Here is a 21823-nt window from a genome sequence, read left to right as displayed (position 1 = left end):
TAAAGATGCATGGCAGAAGTGGGACAAACTACGATATTGCGTCAGATAACCTAAAAAGGAAACTAGCCTATAAAGGTCACTTGTATAAATGAAACCTTTCTATAACAGTCACTTGTCAATCAAACCTGCCTTATAATAATTAAGCCTGAAGACTAGTACATTAATCATGGCCATCTTTGTCAACTAGATTTATCGAAAACTGAATATGCCGAGATCTATACTGGCTAATGATTAATATATCAATTACACTAGCCTCAGTTTAGCGATATTATATATTTATAATATACAATTTATCTCCAATTTCGTGCTTAGTTCACAAAATGATGTATCATTTCAATCGCTTTAGACCTATAATACATGATCAGTCATATTTCACACACAGAACATATCACACAGAGCTTACATTGCCTAGTTTTCTCCACAAGACAGAATTGCTACGATTAAGATGTTATTGTAAATTTGAAATACTATAAATTTGAATTATTGTAATTTTGAATTACTATTACAGTACAACCATATTCTGGGTCATATCACAGCTTGTTGAAATCAATAATGTTCTACTCAAAAAGTAAGGAAATTATGATATATAACTCCAGTGAAATTTATTTCTCTTTAGTTTAATTTGTCAGTAGTCAATATCGAATGTGGTTTAAATCCTTTGTATTTCATTCTGAGATGAAGCTAGATTTGTCTCATTCCATAGAATGTCACCATGAAATCCAATGCAGTCGAAATCAATTACAAAAAGATTTGGGCATTCTCGTTTATTCCATTTCCAATGTAAATGTGCCTTGACATTTCAAAAGACATATTTGATAATCTAATTGACCTTGAAGCTGGTAGCATTGAGTTAAAACTATTCTCAAATAATTCAAGGTTATCAAAATTCACAACATGAAATCTCAAGATCACAAATTCGGAATAGATTATTTTAAGCTTTCATAGATTCTATATATATAATGACTTTCATTCCAAAATGTTTTATGTTAAGAAATACTTATTCCCATGGTTGACCTTAAATAAAGTTGCCTTCCATGGCCTTTGTTGAAGCAAGCTTACAAAACATTAAACATTATGGTGAATAAGAAGGCCACACCCGATTTGTACTTGACCTTCCCCTGAAGGACTTCCTGTCCTTACACATATATATGTAGTACATTCAGTAACTCCTTGTAATGACAAAAGGACATATACTTCTCGTGTCTGAAGATGTTCTCATCATTAGTTCTATCTCATCAACGTCCCATTTAAAGCACCCCATCAATTCAGACCCACATCACAAAGTAGGTTATCAAGTTATATTCCAGGACCCAGTTTAATGTCACATTCCTTAACTTTGAGAATTTCCTTAACTTAAAATTTCCCAAAGAAAAGCATCACAGATTTTAAGAAAGGCTCCTTAACTTAACATGTTTTCCTTCACTTCTGTAATGCTTTCCTATGGAAAAATTTAAATTAAGGAATTTCTAAATTTAAGGAATGTTCATGAACCTGGGTCAAGGAACTGCAATGTTCCCCTGAACTAATTCTGGCATATCCTTAAATGAATGTAGCTGTTAATATCTATTTATAAGATAAACAATAAAAAGAAACAGCCCAAATCAGTTACCAATTGAACAAAACATATGTAGTTATCTCCCTTTACTAACTTCTCTTGTGATAGAGGTACTCAAACAAGGAGCATTTATTGTGATATACATGAATCACTAGACTATTTTAAAGTAGACTAAATAAAGATTACATAAAAAACAACCTAGTCTTTATGACCAAGTGGAACAATCATCCGAGTTATACTATGTTGATATGAATAGTTTTTCATTCATTAAACATTTTGGTAACAAAGACAAATGTGTATGCATGTCACTTATGTATTTATGATATGTAAAATCGTAATCATAAGTAATTGTTTATCAATAAACACTATTTCATTATGTATCTTTTATATATTTAACAACGCACAGAGAGTAGAAGGGAAGTAAGCTATGATATGTTTTATTGATATAAATTCCTGACATAACTACTAATCGTAAATGTAAGGATTGTTATTTAACGGTAAGTAGTCTTTGATATTAATTCTATAGCGTAATTCAGAGATGAGAACCTAAAGCCACTCAGACGGCCATTGGCTATAAGAGGCTAGATGATGGACTTTTCCTGTTATGAAATTATAAGGTTAATATACCGCCACCATAACCACAACTTCAAACCACCACAACCGACTTCTACATCAAGATATTTCAAGCATGTCAGTGACACAGATTTCTTTGTCAAAGTCAGTTTAAAGTTTCAGTTTTTTAAACACAGTATTTTTTCTTTAAATATAACATGATTTATCTAAAATGAAAGAATAAATTTAATTCTTAATACTGAAAAATGTATCTATGATACATAATTTGGATGTGTACATAATAAGATACATCAACAACTGTTAATTGATTGGCTTGATTGGTGAAATTTCATGATGCCCTTAAAATATTTGAACACAATATAATGAATATTAAGTTACAATATTAATATTTATGTATCAATATTAAATGTTCATGGGTTTGATACACTTAATACAGCAAAGCGTTTACACTAGCTATGTACAATAGCATAGATAATGCTGGACACTGAGATAAAGGGCAATAACTGCTTTCGAAACCATAAAAATTTTGAGTAATCTAGTCTGGAAAAGGTAATGGAAATCTATTTGCTATTAAACATCACACACAAAACGTGGAGCACATTTTTCACAAATACAGAAAGTAACACAGCACACCAACACACATATATCGCATTAAAATATTCATAAAAATCTTTTTAGAGTTATTTCCCTTGATTTTTAATTAGTACGACAAGATAAGATACAAAATGATGAACAATGTCTTTGGAATGTCAAAATTCAAGGCTGCTTTTCTAGGATAGTTTTGTCCTGAAAAAAAAACCCTCAAATAATTAATGCATCAAAATTGCGGTTTAATTTTACAATAGCTGAAAAAGTGCCAATCAAAATCGTTGTTTCATTTCACAAAAGCTGAAAATAAAGCCAATCAAAACTGCTGTTTTATCTAACAAAATCTGAAAATAATGCCAATCAAAACTGATGCTTCATCTTAGAAAAGCTGGAAATAAAGCCACTCTGCGAAAAAAAATTAAAAAAATAACTGCTGTTGAAAATATTGGGTTATCACTTCAAAGATCACTCGAAGGAGATGCATGCTAAAGCATTTTATCAGCCATGACAGCTGCACTATAGGCCTTAAAGCAAAACAATCAATAAATCAAGACTGCAATTTGATTTACATTCAATTGTTCCTCAATCGGAAATATGCGAATTGAAAACAAATCTTCCTCAAGATGCTGCAGAAACAATGATTGATAGTCGTTGATCTTATTTGTTTTCTAAAATTGTTTCTAAACACATTTGTGATTCCTTGAAGTTTCCGAGTTATGTCAACACAGCGATCCGGCAAAGTAATTATCCCATGTTTAAAATATTGATGGATAGCCTTACATAGCCTTCACGACATCCAACATTACTAGAAGTCTTTTCCAATTTCACAATCATTTAATACCCTAATCTGACGTGTGTTATTCTTCTTCCTTGGAAATTCTTTCTTTGTAGATAAATTAGGTTTTCACAAGAAATATGTCTTCTGCTTGTACAATGTTTAGCTTTATTTAATAGACACTTAAACATGTTTTATATTAAACACACTTAAAACAAATTCATGGTAATATTGTAGTACTTTTCATTCCATTTCATCTTGATCTTTCCTTGAAATGAAAATGAATTCATAAACTTAATTAACTTAATCACCCCTGAAATTTCATAATGGACTGATCTACTCTTTGATCTAGAAGAGTCCAAGTGTGTCTTCAGGGGTGAAAGAGTTCATTCTTGATATAATTCATAAAATCAAAATTATTGATGATGTAATTCATGAAATATGTCCTGGAATGCAATGAAAGCATTAACATGCATGCATTCTATAGTGAAACAGGGTTCTACTTACAGGATTTACAGGGTGTGAATTCCTGGAATGAATTATACCTAGCCAGGTAGCAGGTACCAACCGGTGCTCTCTTGTCTGCCTTGGGAGATTTGTAAACATATCGTGGAGCACATGCCTGGAAAATAAACATCACCATGTTACTCTAAACAATAAACATCCTTAACATCAGGTGATTTTCACTAATTATGTTGAGTCTGTGAGGTAAGCAATAAACTATGACATCATCAGTTTTATATCACACAAACTGATGACAAAATACCCAGTATATGAATCTCAAAATGACATGACATGAATGTATGAATCACTAGTGGATGCTTACAAGCATACTGGATCATATTAACATTTTATTTGCTTAGATTTAACATACATATAAATATTATTTCTTTACATATATTTCCATTCTTCAATCATCTTTTTTTAATTTTTTATTTTATAGTTCAGTTATCATGCTATTTTATGTTTAAATATGAAAGAGACTGTTGATAAATCTTATATGGACTGAATCAGTGATAGTGTCAAGCTGAAAGACCACTGACAAAAACTCTTTGTCTAATGACCACCTGAAAGTACCAGTTGTCTTGGAGATTGGTAGAGTTTTGTCAGATTTATGTGTCTGTTGTCAGGCAAATTACCATATCTGTGTGTATAACACACCCCAGTGTTGTGTTAGAGAGACCAACCCTACCCATCCCGGACATGTTCCTCACATAAATGTCACTTGTGTAGCCTCTTAGTACAGTACAATCCTTCAGAACTTTGCCAGAACTGAATCTGACCCTGGTGTATGTGTGGAGGAAGTATTTCACCCCAATAAAACAGTGTGGAGCCAGACACAAAACTTGACTAATTGTCTTCCAACTCAGGATATGTGACATATATCTGACAGAGCATTCTACTTCTCGTTTCATTGTAATGTGAACACCATTGCACTCTCTACCAATCTTACACTTCCTGTATTTGAGGCATGCATGGGCCTCAACAGGTTTCCCTCTGTAACAACTTGTGGCATGATGAACTGTAGCCATACTCTACAGCAACAATCAACCATCATTATTTAGTAGCTATAGAAGCCATCAAAAACGAAATTTGTCTCCGTAGCAAGAATCAACAAACATATATATATATGTAACCAAAGAAACTATAAAATCAAAATCTGTAACCATAGCAACCATAAACAAAATTGGTAACCACAACAGCAATTAACTATAATGTGTTACCATAGCAACTATAACCACATCCTTTAACTAAAGCAGCAAGCAACCACAATGTGTTGCCATAGTAACCACTAGTAACCATGAACCACATCTTATCACCATACTAGCAACAGCATCAATTATATGCAACTGAAATCAATCATACTCTAATACTGTTATGGTAATAAACCATAGAAACACATAGCAACAATATTGTCAAAGTAATATATGGTATACCCAAAGCAACCTTAAACCATATACCAATTGGCATTTGCACACAAGACAAATTCTTCAACAATTTCTTGCAAATGACCATTGTACCACTGAACTGACCAGTACGAAAACTCCCAAGACCATTTGAGCATTTTATGAACCTTTAGAATCACACATCATATAACACCTCTGGACACCATTACTGTTCTAATCCTATTTTTGGTAGACCTATTGCTATTGTTCAGTGTTTTAACCAAGGCTTTCCCCTTAGAGATATCATACAGCCACCGAACCATAAGCTCTGTACCATCTGTAAGCTAAAGTATGGGTCTGACCAGCTGGACTGAGTGTACTAAAGGCCTGTTGATGGGGTGATAAAGGACACGTCTGGCAAACAGACTGGGATTAGGACCACTTGTGGTAATTGGTCAATAAATCAGACTGGACTTGTTCTTTATAGACATTTTATCAGGGAGTAATCATTGGAAGGAATTACATTATTTTTTTTATTTTAGGGAATTCCTTGATGTCTGCTGTTGATGAATTTCAGTAGGAGAGTAAATTCTGGCTAAGTCTGATGTTGAAGATCAAAATGTTACAAGGATTTCTTCAAAATATGAAATTTCAAAACTCATTTGGTAACAAAACTGTCACAAGAAGTCCCCCTGTAAAAGTCTTTCAAACTATCGGCCATGCTTTGGCACTTCTTCTTGGAAATGAAGGCTTAAAATTATCAAATATAATGAATACCTACTATACAATCATAGTAACATAACAACAGGAACATAATATTATCCAAACTTGAAATCTATCAAACATTGAGCAAGATCTCCACATATGAAGATTTTTTTTTTAAGGTCACACAGAGCTGTACAAGGAAAACCAAACAGAACCAGGTGTTTCAATAGAGTAAGTATTCATTAATGATACCTGCCATTCAAATCAAGGTCGGAGTGAGATCTGATCTCTGCCGTCACTGGATGACAATGCCTGATTGGGAATGGTAGGGAGTGGGAGTCACAAATTAAGACATATTTAGAGACAATGAACAGTAAGTACTTTCTATCACAAAAGGAGAAGTGTGTTTTAATCCTTATGATATTTTGATTTAAAACAAACTTTCCCATACTTCTCCTAAACTACATTGTACATGTTACGCTTTTTGTTAGTCATCCATAATTTTTTTTAATATCCAGTTTCCTCAAATACGTAATCAGTACTTTGTTAGGTTTGGTATAAGGAGTGACACACTTGACACATAGAGTTATTCCCCTTTAGGAAGTGCCCACTTCACACCAAATCAAAGCCCACACTTTATAGGTACACTTGATGTGACTTTACTAATAGGCGGGTAACAATATATCATTATATGTATCAATATGACACCTGCTACAGCCATGAAATGACACCAAAAAAATAAAAATTAAAAAGCCGAGACGGAAACGCTTTAGAGTACAACTTAACATGTGTTAGAGCTATACATTGTATATATATAGAAGGCTCTCTCTACTGAAACAAGGAAACGTTCAAACAGTCTTGTAAATATTTTATAGTTATGTTCTTATGAAATATCTATTTTAGTTACTAAACACTGATGGCAGATGGGTTCAACTTGAGTTATTGTATTCGGACCCATAAGCACCCTGTCCCTCAGCATCCTTGTCTATTTCTTGAAGCCTCAATTTCACTTAAGCAGACTCAAAATATGAACACAATGGTAATTCCTTAATAGTTTTTTTTATGTTGATACATGGCTTAATAACTTTGTGCAATCATGCTGTAAAAATATATTATAAATTTAAACCTATTAAACATGTTTTCCTCTTATTTTTTCAATAATTTATATGCCCTGGGCACTCACCCAGTCAAATATGGTAAATAACTTCAAGTGCATTCTTGATGATCAGAATTTTTTTTATGTCTACTTCCTTTCTTCTTGAATTCCGTTGGAGTTTGTGATCTAGCTTTCTCCAATTTTGATCCAGTCATTTTTTATTCAAATTCTTTTGGATTAAATTTATATAAATATTTGAATCATAATGAACGACAAAATATGAAATAATATTTTGAAATATTATATATTGCAGTATATAATAAGCTGCTTCAGAAAATCTTGGTTACCTCCTGAATACTAGTACAACATATCAGAGAGATACACACATACAGCCCCAGTGACCTCCACCTATGTTCTACAGCTGTTGGCACCATAGATACTTCTGTGGCTGATGCAAAACAAATGGCCCCTCCAATATTTCTGGTACCATCCTCTGGAGCATACAGTAACATCTAGACTGGTCCATAAATACATTTCTTTTAACTTCTTTCTACATTTAAAACTTTATATTGTAGCTACATATGTATTTTGCAGATCATCGAGTGTTGTAGACTTCTGATCATCGAGTGTTGTAGACTTCTGATACAGCCGAAAGTACCTAAATGAATGACAGAGCAGGGATTATATCTATAGGGACTAGAGTCAGGTAATTCTGGCTTTGGTTACTGTATATTGCTTGAGAAATTCTGCTTAGAATATCAACTACCATACGAAAATACTTTTGAAACTAACTATGGCAACTCCTTGTTACACAACACTCAATCTGCGTCTAAAACCATTACTGAAATTCTTACTATAGTAAATGATGCCTTTGGGGAAATAATATTTTTTTGAATGCTGTTGCTTTACATTTTCTACATCTGATCATGAGTGATCCATCATCTTGATTTCCCAGCATGCCCTGACAGACAGCGATTCACAGGTTACCCTCTCTATCTACCTTGCATGCACTTCCTGTAAGAAGCTGTTCTGTCAGATAATGTAATCAAGTCTATTAATAGCCGAGAAACAGTGGAGCTCTCCTGGGTTGGGAGGTGGGAGCATTAACTTGACAACCAGACTAAGTCATCATCTTAAAATCACAGAAAGACAAGCAAAACTGAATAAGGAAGAACTTAATGATGATGAATACTGGTGCATCCCTGTCATTATGTGGTGGATCTTTGGTGGATGTGTAAAATGTGGTAATAGATTTCACAGCCTCCTCTCAAACACAGCTGTTCCATTACTATATCTCGGACAGATATATACTCATGGTGTAAGATTATTTCCAATGAATGGCAGAGTCACTCCACACACCAATAACACCTGAGCCATCAATAATAAAACTATTTAACCTAATTACATTGAACCACTTTCACTCTTATGACATAAACATGACTTTCATATAGATTTTTTCTTTCTTTTAATGACTTTGGGTTTCGAGAAAAGTGATTTTCAAATGCTTTATATGAATCAATATTGATGGAATCATTGAAACACTTCAATTAAATTTCATCCAGGGTCCATTCAGGTCTTTTAGATGTGCCAGAAAGTATATTCAATGCCAACTCTAAACTGTATAATGTATGTAATGTTTGTTAAGTAAAACTTGTAAAGAGTCAACCAGTTTGTTCCAATTTTAAAGCATTATGTACTGTATATGCGTATACACAAAATACAACTTCAGTACTGTAGAATCTTTTTTGTCCTGATTTTTATCAGAGCAGAGTTCAGTTTTTTCCTCCGACTCTCCCATGGAGTCAGGCCTGCCCCAATCCCATGATGCTATCTGCCATGCCTAATACAGAACTCTTTCAAGTGGAGATTAGAAAGGCTACAAAATGTTAAAAGGAAACCAATCAAATTCAACGAAACAAACGCCGCAACCAATCAAATTCAACGAAACAAATGCAACTCAGGTCATTCTTCTAATTAATGAACATCATATCTTAATTTTAAAAGACAGCCAATGAAATTGACCGAGACAAATGCAGTTCAACAAATCCTCTAATCAGTGGACAGGAAACAAGCAAGCCATGTTGGCAATTAGGACAAGTGGTTCTATCACACTGAAGGCTCTGGGACTTGAGAGGGGATGATATCTGTAGAGTGTATCTTATCTGTTACTGAAGTCAGGACCTGTTGAGGTTCTGAGGTAAAAAGTATGGTAAGACACAGCTGAGACCTGAACCATCTCACCACTCCCATCGCTCAACACTATTTAGATAGACAGCAATTGGTAAATACATCCAGGTCAACAATCCCAGTCACTACTGACAAACAGCTGATATTTATGATCTACTGACAGACACACATACAGTAAGACAGACAGACACACAGACAATAAAACAGACAGACATACAGAAAGGACATTTATGTCCAAAACACTAAGTCAAAACTAAACTAGTGCTAGATTTTATGAAGAAACAGGATATAAATTGTCTCAGTAATCACCTGAGTCTTCAAACACTCTTTTTGACATGTTCGACATCAAACTATCATAAAATCCTAACATGAATTTTTTAAAGTAACCATTTATTCATTAAACTGTACCAGGAAAGAAGAAGCGGGGTTTGAACATTGAACCACCGAACACAAGCTCTACCAATTGAGCTGCTTTGACAATGATGTTCGACCCAGCCTGATTCTGCTATATTCTTTCTTCTATGTCTTTGTCTCAAAAGACACTACACTTCACAAGTGGTAAGTGAACAGGTACTTCCAATGCTGCAATTGAAACACTGGGGTTTGGCAAGCTTCTTGACTTTTTTAACAGGAGAGGAGAAAATCCCTTGGACTTCCAAATGCTAGCCAAATGGTCTACTGATTGAGGTACTTGGTCAATGACGATAAACTCTGCCTTTTTTCAGGATATATGGTTTATGCTTAACTATAGTGAGGACCCTACAAACTGTGTTTCTCTATACCCATCAGTTTGTTTTGCTGTAGACCATAATTTCTATAAACATCAGTTTGATGTAGACTCTGATTTCTCAGTAAGAGCAGTACTCTTCAGATCAACCCTTGAGATAAATGACTGAGTGACATTTGCTCACAGTGAAGTAGTTTTTCAGACTTCTTGTGTATAGCTGTTTGGTTCTTTAGTATATACAATAACTACACACACACACATACCAGGTATATACAATATACTAATGTTTGTTCTTCTGGAACCACCGAACAATGAAGTCAATACACATGACCAATAGAATACTGAACATTCATATACCATCTATGTCTGATGAAATTAGTCCGATACAATATGACAAATCTGATGTCTATACATTTAAGTTATAACCATGACAATCTAAGTCATTTACAAATCAGTGACTCAATAATTTTCCATTGACATTACAGCCATAATTACCCTTTCCATCCATTTGTCTTTGGACTTGATAGGACAAAGGAATGACGGAATGTTACAAATACTATTTGCAAGATATATCTTGCAATGGGAGACCAAGAAATTTAAAGCTAAGCTAATAAACCTATTGACATTTATTTTCTTTCATACCTCTGGGTGTAATACTGGCTGGTCCAGGGCAATTTTTTTACACTCATGTCGCCTGAGGCTGTATTGCATGGCTACCCATGCAATCAAGCCTCGTGACGACAGGGAGTCAACAAAATCTCTATTTCCTTGGTAAAATTTTAACATTTTTTTTTCACAAATATGACTGGTTTTACTATAAAAGATGCAAATTACGGAATTTGTGTTGAAAATATCACGTAATTTTTCATGTATGGAAAATTGACTTCCAATTGTGAATTTCTTCGAATTTATTTCAAAATTGCGGGATATTATAGTTGTAAAATGCAATAAAACGTCGGGGTATGAAAGAAAAATACTCTTTCATAAGTGGATATGAAGGATAGGGATATTTTACCCTCCGGATCACAAAATGTTGCAAAACCCTCGGCAAGCCTCGGGTTTTACTAACTACATTTTGTGACCCTCGGGTAGAATATCCCTATCCTTCATATCCACATATGAAAGAGTCTTATTATTATTATCTTATTGTCAATAAAATATTTACAGATGACTATTTTCACCGAACCCTATCCATTCAATTGAAGAACATATGTTAGATTTAGAACATTCTTTCTTCAATGACCATGAATGGCCATGAGTTCTTCAAAAATAAATTGCTGCATGCAGTGACCTTGACCAAGCCATCAGGACAAATGTGAACTTTGACCTTCATTCTTCTATTTTGATTTAGAATCTCAAATCAATCACAGGATGCCATTGAATGCATGTTCATTGAGAACATCTAGATTTGCATCAGAGAGTAATAATGCAGCATTAATTCGGTTAAGAAGTGAAGAAACCATCAACATCTCAAAATACTTCACAAACATGCATCATCCATTCATATTTATTTAACTTGTAAACATTAGCATTGATAACTTCTTATTCCTATGAGTTTCTGTGGGAAATATTGAAACTATGTACAAAATGCTTCTCTATCCTCTCATGCCGCTTGTAAAGCATCTAAAGTTCAGGTTAAATTCGCCATTCAAGTTGTCATTCCTAGACCTTCTTAAGATGAAAGCACATATATTTATTTCTTTTCTTAAAGACCAATCAACACATTATTTATAGCAACTTAACTGAATGGAAATTCAGAGATATAATCAATCAAAACAAATTCTGAGCAATAAATAAATACAGCAAAATTATAAATATTTATCTTAACACATGAAGCTCTCAAATTCCTTGCAAATAGTCCTGAAAGATAAGTAAAGATGGTGTTTGATAGACAGCACAGTGCTGAAATACAAATTAATAGCTACAGGGAGACATTGTGTCAGCCGATGTTGCTTCTTATCAGAGTTTTGCCCAACAACACCGAGAATCCTTTCTGTGACCTCTGACCTACTGTTACATCACCGAAGCTGCATCATAAATCACCCTCTGACCTTCAACTTTGATCTTGACCTCAAAACCCCAAAGAGGAACTTATCATAGTTTCTATTACAATAAGTTTATCTATATGATAACCCTTGAGCAACAATACTTCTATTCTATGCCTGCAACATATAAAAAACGTTTGACAGAAATTTTGATAAATAAGGCTGAACTTTAAAAGAGTTATAGTCAGGCTAGGGTTTGAGACAAAGTAAAATCTTATCATACAAAAGACTCAATGTTACATAACAGTAATTCTTTATCCAGTATCAACTTGTAAGAATATTTAGCTGATAAAAGTATTGCCTCTTCAAGTTTGGTAAATGTCGCTCCCTCATCGTCTAGCTTAGAAGCTATACATCTGCTTTATCTTCCCCGACAGAACAGCAAGACAGAGTAGACTGAAAGTTGTGATAAAATATTCCAGTTACTTAGATCACAAGATGTAAATAAGCCAATACTGGTCTGAAACAACATTCTTCACATTATTTTGCATGACAATGGAATAAAGAATTCAAAAAATACTTTACTGTAATGTGACGAGACATATGTATGGGTTGTACATGCATGGCAAGCAGACGCAAGTGTATACGTATTGTAGTGTTGGACGTGCAGAAATTTCAGAATTTTATTTCAAAGAAAATGTTTTTAAAGGAAATTTTTGTTGTAAATCTATGTTTTGAGATTATTTATCACCAGATGCCTTCAAATTTGTCACCATCAAGTAAAACCTGAATATTTCTAACAATTCAAAGATCAGATAAAAGACGGAACTATTTGTTCAGTTGCTCATGTATTGCTTCAGATCGTGGAGTACCGGATTACTGTTTGACCAGGAACCTGGGCTTTGACGACAGCTGAGACAGTTTGAGAGTGGCAGGTATTGAAGTCCTCTGTGAATGTCCCTCCAATAAAAAAACAATAAATTGCACTACAAATCAATTTGAAACGTCAGCTCCTTCTTGTACAAATTACAAATGAATACATCTGCTATGATTCTGTCTTTTATCTGAATAAGCCACCATTTTGGTTCCGTGAGATGACCGAAATGCTACAAGTCTCAACAGCACACAGAGCACCAGCAGAGATAGAGAATCCTTTATAAATGTTTGTTTAGAACGGCGGATTACAGTTATAAAGGAAATACGTATTACTGTTTACTTGTTCTGGATTTCTAAACATTTCGCTATTCATCAATATTTCTGACAAACTCTCTGAGCTTGTGTTCCACCATTTATGCTTGGTTAGCATAGAATTGTAATCAGAATACCCAATCACCAAAAATCTCAAATGGATAGAATGCAGCTTTAACTTCGCTGATTGGTTTTGTATTCATGAATCAATAAGTGGATATTTTATTACATTTATCAATTTAGCTAAGCAACGGGAAAGCATAAAGCTAAATTGTAGTTAGAAGCCGTCTATGCAGGCAAACTCTACATGCCCTCCGATTGGATCAGAAACGATACCTAACTGAACATTGATTAATCTGCTTCATCTATCAAATACAGACTTTCTATTTATGATATTCATTATCTATGTCCACAACTGACCACTGCCTTGTCGGTCATTAGATATATATTGACCAGTGGGCTGGACTTCCTACTGTAAACATTGGATACTCTATGGATCAGGAATGTCCCCACTTCTGTAAACATGTAGCTATATAGTATCAACTGTTATCAAATAAAACAAGAAATGATTGTATGGGTATTTCAATGATGAAGGATGGCGTCTGAAAAGCTAACCTGGTTACGGGAAGTAGGTGAATTGTATGAAGTACATGGGAATTTGATTGGTCTAGTTCGTTTGGAAATTTCTGAAATTTAGAATATTTCAGTTGAAAAATTTAGAATAATTTCAATTTTGAAAATGACCTAGCATCTTTATAATATCTCTAAAGGATCTTCAAGTTCAAAAGTCATCTGTATGATACATGCATGTCATGATAAGCTATATTGACAAGTATACTAGACATGATTCATGTAAACTGACCATTGGTCAAGAAAGTGCCTTTGGACCTCTATTTGGTCATGTAAAAGTAACCTGCATCATTGATATGATATTGACCAGTTTCTATCGGACAAACTTTTGTACTAACATTGGTCAAATAGATACAATTTCAGATACAGTCTGCAAACATGCTAGCACCATCATATCTAGAATGTGAATCAAGATGACCAACAGGCGTACATCCCTTGAAGGTCATTCATAAGACACCTCATGTATTGACCAGTACACTGGACCATCCAACTAGTACTGTACACGTTGGTCAGAGAGATACAAGGATAGAAGGGTAGGCATCAAACTGGTGAGGGCAGTATTTTACACATGGTAGTACTAAATACTGGTCAGAGAGATACAAGGATAGAAGGGTAGGCATCAAACTGGTGAGGGCAGTATTTTACACATGGTTGTACTAAATACTAAAGTCTCAGAGACCAGTGGCTTCTTGAGTTTGTTTGAAGGTCACTTATCAATGTATTGGTCAAATGATGATGCAAGGACAAAACCACAAAACAGTCAAACTGGCCAAGGAAGTACCGTTAACCTGACTTACAATGTTTAAGAATCAACATTATAGGACTTCACATGACCCAAAATGTTTTTATAGAAATTCTCAGCTATCCAAAATATTTATAAAACTAATGGTCAATAGTTTTGCAATTCCTCAACTCTGAATTATAGTTAAATATTTAATATCTAATGGAATAATAACATATATATCATAACATTATATTCCACAATATATTGGACATCCTTTTGATCTTGAGACATTATGGCCCGACTTTTATAACAAAATTCCTTGGTCAAGAAATCATAAAGGTCAACAATATGATGATTTGCATTCAATAGTAAATGACTTGAACTGTTTCAAATGTAACCAAAATAGAATTATTGAAATAAAATCCCCAGTGCATTAAGGGTATCTGACAGATCAAGTCTTAAAGTAACACACATAGGCTTACAACTTGTTTGGAATGCTGCTAATACTCCCAAACTGTGTGTGAGATCAATACCATTACAACACAATGGTAGTATGCCTATACATCCCTGGCTGATATTTGATGATCGTGTGTCTCTAAAATAGAGTTACATTAACAACTATATACTACCACTATGTAAACAGAAACAGAATCGGAGTAAGCATCAATGTAATTACTGATATAAATATTCCCTAATGAAGTCTGCTAATTTAGTAAATAGCACTTATAATGGAAAGCAATCAATAACCGAAAATGGGCTATTGTATATACATCATGGAAGATTAGAGTCCAATGTTTGATCTCTCATTTAGATTTACTGATATTGATAATCATTATAGTGGAACTCTTCTGTGGTGTCCAATTGCAATGACAAAGTCCATCGTCGGAACAATCTGACCCACAGGACAGCATGACCTTTCAGGTCAACGTTATAACTATAACTTGTATCAATTTCAGATGAATTTATTACATATTGTAGAAGTCGCAGGTTGATTAAATATCCCACAAATTAAGGAGTAGGAGAGTACATAACTGCCTTATCATTTAGGAATGCTTCTGAGCGATGTCAGTCATTTTTCATAATCATATCAGTATATATAGCAAAATCATAACTAGTTCTGTTGTGAAAGTGGATGACTAATACCCCCGCTGCACAAATTTAGTTATAACTCCATTAATAGGGGACATTGTAGTACCCTTTAATATTTACTGTACACCCCTTTATGTCAGGGTTCTATGTACCAAATTTGATCAAAATCTGTCAAGTTGTTTAGGTGAAGTATCCACAATCAAAGATCCAGCCAGGAAAAGGAAGTGGATGGAGGTTAGTAGTTAATTATGAAGACAAAATTGTGTCTACAGACAGACAGACAGACGGACGGATAGCCGGCCAGACGGACAATCCGATTCCAGAATATTCCCCCCCTTAACTTCGTTATGGGGGATATAAATAGACTTGATAAAGGATAGCTAGGATTAAGGATTTTTTGCATGTTTTTTTTATTTTTCTTTTCATTAATTTCATAGGCAAAAGTAGAACAAAAAAAAGTCTGTCTGACCTAAAATCTATAAGCTATTAGACTTTACCCAAAGTCTTAAAAAATAGTAACCCCACAAAAATTGACAGGAATGCAGTTACGCCAGTCACGCTGATATAGAAGTATTATATAATAACATGCTTACAGGGAAAAAAATCAAGTATCTACCTTGTAAAATCAGTTTTTTATGTGTAGGCCGGCTAGTTATACTTGATGTGTGCTATAACATTACACCTACAAATCAATACAAGATAAATTTTCGACATTTTATTGGCCTGTGGATCCACCATAGTCTTTAGGTACATATAGATATATATATAGATATTAGAGGGAGGCCGAGGGTTAATGGTGGGTGTCCCACCAACTCATAATCTTGATCAGACATCCAGTGACCTTCAAAGGTCAGATGTCAAAGGTCAGAGCTGTACCAGACAAGACCGGTCCAATGTCTGTCCAAATTCAATGATGATTTTTTTTTCCTCAACAAACTAAATCAGGGTTTTTGGAATTTCAAACAAATAACCGAAAAAAAAGTTATAAAAGATATTTCATGATCAGTAAATATGATTATAAGTCTACTGGGAGGATGTCTGCTTGCATATTTGGGAGTTGCAAGGTCATAATATCAAGCCATAACATGGCCAGTACATTATATTCACAGATGTTTAGAGTTCTGAAGCTAATAACATTATATGGTTCTATGTTATCTATGGCCAATATTTCCAATGAACCGGCTGACCCTTGGTGTCCCGTTTCACAGCAATTACTCCCAAACTCACTGACCAGCACTAAAATCAACCATTCTTAATTCTCCCTTCCTCAGTAGCATTATTGGCTATATGAGCTGGCTAAGAGTACATTTCTAACCTCTGTTAGTCACTATAGGTCATTAGTGGTCAAGCGGTCAGATATGGTGCAATGACTTTACCAGCCAAGTTCATCAGGGGTCAAGTTCATGTCAGCATAGCTGCATTGAGCCCAATTCAAAAAAGGAAAATCATATTTTATCCCAGAGGTGGAGTTGGTTTTTACTACTGCATATTTTCTAATCTTGATCCCGATCAAGTGTTAGGACCCCTTAGTGATAAAACACTTTAGTGGTCAATCCAAGTGGTCAGATGGTGCATGTACTGGTCACTCCATCATCAACTAATCATTATCATATGGCACCTAGTTTAACCTCTGAACTAGACTGACCTATGACCCCAGCAGTGTTTACAACTGAAGCCATTGCTTCCCATTAATCATCCAAAGAGCGATGCTATTTCCTAGATAATGGTGTAGATTAACATTATATCTATCATGTACATTTCTACAAATGCACCACATCAAGATAAACTAAGTTCCCAGGAACATTTCAGTAATGATGGATTTTCTCTGCTAGTCATTAGGTAGGAGAAAAAGAATATAAAAGCGTTTTTCAAAAATAATTTTGTTTCCAAAATGCAATCCATTCATACTTTTTTTATGCAGAAACTTCCATACCTGGAATACACAGTTCCGTGGTATATAGGAAAAGGATTCGTTATCTTGGATATTCACATGTCACGGCTATCTCGAAAACTTGTTATGGTCCAGTTGACTTTGCGGCTTAGAGGATTAGACTTCCCTTGATTAACTTATCAGGTTGATTAACATGCATTTACTTCAATTAGAACACTTAATTCAATGACCAGACTGGGAATTCAGCTCTCAGACAAATAACTATGCATGTGCAAGCTGTCAGCACCGCAGGCTTCAGACTTTCAGTCAGTCCAGTTCTGCTACATTTCTCAGCTTTCAACAGTATGTCTTTGACTCCAAATACACAGAGAACCTTACATCCTCTGACTTAGCGTATTTGTTTGATGCCAAATTCAAATTACTGTAACAGGAGAGGAAACTGCCACGGCAGATCTGTGGACAAAGCTAGCCATGGACTGTAAACGGGGCCAGACATTTAACTTTAACAAAAAATTTTCTATTCCCATCCAGTTTTTATTTAAAGAGAAACTACGTGCTTATGTGGACTATCAAAGTAATATACATTGCATGGCAAGATTGGAATATAAAAGCAGATAGTGTGATTTAATCTAATACAACGTCATCATACCATATTCACTGTTATTAGCGCCCCTCCCCCTGTAAGCACCCCTCCCATATTCTGGAGAAGGAGTTGAAATTGTATAATCACCCCATACCCTGGAGCATCTTTAACAATGTTATTACACAAGTAATGCCTCTAACATCAAAACTGACATAATAATGTGGTACAAGACATATGTATGTTCACTTAACAAATTAATGTGTAATGAGTACAGAAAGAGTTAAAATATTGCTTAGTTTTTCATCCACAACTTAGATCTTGATCTTGGTTCACTAATAAGCCCCCCCCCCCCCTTGCTACAATTTTTTCAAGCACCTTGGGCGCTAATTATGGGGAATACGGAATATTTAAAATTCTAATTTTCTTTTTGTTCACTTCAAAAAGATCATAATGCATCAAAATGATACTTCTCTATTTGTCTTGTAGCTCTGTGTCTGATGTTGAGATTTTTACAGATGCATTATGTAACAATAGCATTTTTGTCTAATTAAGTATACCTCTAGTAGAGTCAGCCTTGAGCTACAACATCCCTGCACCAGAAACAAACATTAATAAGGAACATCTTGGTAGAAACGTGCCTGATGTTTTTATTTGATAACGTATGTTCACAGTAGTTTTATTTGATAACGTATGTAAAAGTCATGATGGATACACATTCACGACATACAGGGAAAATTACGTAATTATCTGCGATGATGTTGGCAGAAAGTCATTCGTTAATATGTACAACGAAAATTACCCAATTACCTAACATAATGTTTGCTGAAAAACTACAGTAAATTAAATGTCTCAAAACATCCTTTACAAATACATATGTATAAATGTTGTAAACACCATTAAAACTGCAGTAATGCAGATGAATGGACTGTGATGTTGTTGCCTTTTGTAAATGTGGGCTGTACATGTATAACACAAAAACAGAATCCATTAGTGGACGCACGTACCATATTTAACCTAACGGGTGTCCTCATTCTCATAATAATGTGGTACAAGACATATGTATGTTCACGTTAACACATTAATGTGTAATGAGTACAGAAAGAGTTAAAATATCGCTTAGTTTTTCGTCCACAACTTAGATCTTGATCTTGGTTCACTAATAAGCCCCCCCCCCCCCTTGCTACAATTTTTTCAAGCACCTTGGGCGCTAATCATGGGGAATACGGAATATTTAAAATTCTTATTTTCTTTTTGTTCACTTCAAAAAGATCATAATGCATCAAAATGATACTTCTCTATTTGTCTTGTAGCTCTGTGACTGATGTTGAGATTTTTACAGATGCATTCTGTCACAATAACATTTTTGTCTAATTAAGTATACCTCTAGTAGAGTCAGCCTTGAGCTACAACATCCCTGCACCAGAAACAAACATTAATAAGGAAACGTGCCTGATGTTTTTATTTGATAACGTATGTTCACAGTAGTACGAAATAAACATGTATAAGCCATGATGGATACACATTCACGACATACAGGGAAAATTACGTAATTATCCGCTATGATGTTGGCAGAAAGTCATTCGTTAATATGTACAACGAAAATTACCCAATTACCTAACATAATGTTTGCTGAAAAACTACTGTAAATTAAATGTCTCAAAACATCCTTTACAAATACATATGTATAAATGTTGTAAACACCATTAAAACTGCAGTAATGCAGATGAATGGACTGTGATGTTGTTTGCCGTTTGTAAATGTGGGCTGTACATGTATATAACACAAAAACAGAATCCATTAGTGGACGCACGTACCATATTTAACCTAACGAGTGTCCTCATCCTCATAATAATGAATGGTTGGCTGATTTTGCTTGAAGTTCTTTAACATCTACTAAGGATCTCCGAACACCAACCAGATCAGTTCTACTTGCTCAACGGTAATCGACCCAGTCTGTTGTATGTTTTTTGGTTTGATTATTTTAACGTCCTATTAACAGCCAGGGTCATGTAAAAACGGCCTCCCATGTATACAGTGTGTATAGCGTGTGTGAAGTGCGAGGTGCGTGTTTTTGGAGACTGCGGTATGTCCGTGTTGTGTCTCTTGTATAGTGGAACTGTTGGCCTTTTTATAGCGCTATATCACTGAAACATGCCACCAAGACACCAAGCAACACATCCCACCCGGTCAACTGACAACGGGCGAACCAGTTGACCCACTCCCTATTTGCTGAGCGCTATAAGCAGGAGCAGAAACTATTACCATTATAGACTTTGGTGTGTCTCAGCCAGAGGACAGAACGAAGAGCCTTCCTCACAGGGGTGAACGCTCAACTCAAGGCCAAAAGTGAGGCGGTGCCAAGGGGCCATTAGGAAAGATAAAGTCAGTTAGGCAGAAGAGAAAAGATAAGATCCTAAATTTAGTCGCCTTTTACGATCATGCAAATTCGACTACACACTTACCCAACATAGATGCTGCCCAACATAGATGCAGTGCAGCGTAGTATAGTTATAAATTCTTCTTTATTAATGATGCTTATTAGACAGTGTATGGTAACTCCCCACTTACGACATACACTGGCTTGCTTGTTAATGTGTATCGTTACCATTCCACAGGATTTTTTAAACACATTTTTGTTCCCAGCCTTGATCGTAATTTGGAGCCAAGTGGAATATGAATATATCTATGTGATCTAAGAGTACATGGTTACACAATGATCATTTGATTCTGTTGGGCTGGGAATGCTGGAAACATTTTCTCCAAACTAGCTTCGTTTTGATTTTTGTTTGTTTGTTTGATTAATTAACGTCCTATTAACAGCTATGGTCATGTAAGGACGGCCTCCCATGTATGCAGTGCTTGTGTGTATGCTTCGTTTTGACCCTCTCAACCATTCTCCTATTACAATAATACTAATTACAAATCAGGCATATTCATTACAAACAACTCCAACTTGATTCTCCGAAGTCTCCTAAAACTATACAATCAAGACAAACACGATTATATATTAGTGAATATATTTATTTTGGCACAATCACATGTTTCAGTGTTACCATTCGTTTAGAACATATTCTGCAGAAAATGTAAAGAGAAAATGCTAATTAAGAAAACATAATAAAGCTTTCCATCTGAAAATGTATGCCTCAATTTTATCCTCCAGTGTTAGAAAATTAATATATGGACAGTTGTGATATGCTCCCTTGACTCCTTTCCCTTAGATCCATTTGTAATAAGTGCATCTCCTTAACCCCAGTCACCTTTACCCTAAATCAAAATCTTATTGACATTTTGATAATTCTGACTTAAATGTTAATTTTCAAGAATATTTTTACCATATACAGTACTATTAAGACCGTTCAAGGTATGGAGAAAAGACAAAAACATTTTATAAGCTCTATTAATGTTTCACAGTCCCACATTCGTAAAAGCACTTGTGAGTTTTGTAAGAATTTTGGATTTATTGACCATGTTACACCCTTCTAACCCCACAACAGTTAATATAGCAGATTTGATGAGAAACACAGATGGTGCATGTTCTACCACCAAGGCTATCCAGAAAGGGCACTTCATAATTTAATGCCCTGCATGTGGTGCCAGAGGGAGCAGGACCCCAAACAGCCCCCATACAGGGCCAGGTTAGA

General features: G+C 34.9%; 1 protein-coding gene across 4 annotated transcripts in view; it reads right to left on the bottom strand.

Annotated features, from left to right (window-relative positions):
- Positions 1–21823, bottom strand: part of LOC138314373 (integrin alpha-8-like) — an 83352-nt gene that overhangs the window by 42367 nt on the left and 19162 nt on the right. For all 4 annotated transcript variants that reach the window (XM_069254677.1, XM_069254674.1, XM_069254676.1 and 1 more), the window contains exon 4: positions 3999–4113. In XM_069254677.1, coding sequence (XP_069110778.1) covers positions 3999–4113 — 115 coding nt within the window. The remainder of the gene's footprint in view (positions 1–3998; positions 4114–21823) is intronic.

This window comes from Argopecten irradians, chromosome 2 (genome assembly GCF_041381155.1).
Source record: "Argopecten irradians isolate NY chromosome 2, Ai_NY, whole genome shotgun sequence".
In the NCBI taxonomy this organism is placed as follows: domain Eukaryota; kingdom Metazoa; phylum Mollusca; class Bivalvia; order Pectinida; family Pectinidae; genus Argopecten; species Argopecten irradians.
The sequence above is the reverse complement of the archived record's forward strand: the minus strand, read 5'-3'. Positions and strand labels throughout refer to the sequence as shown.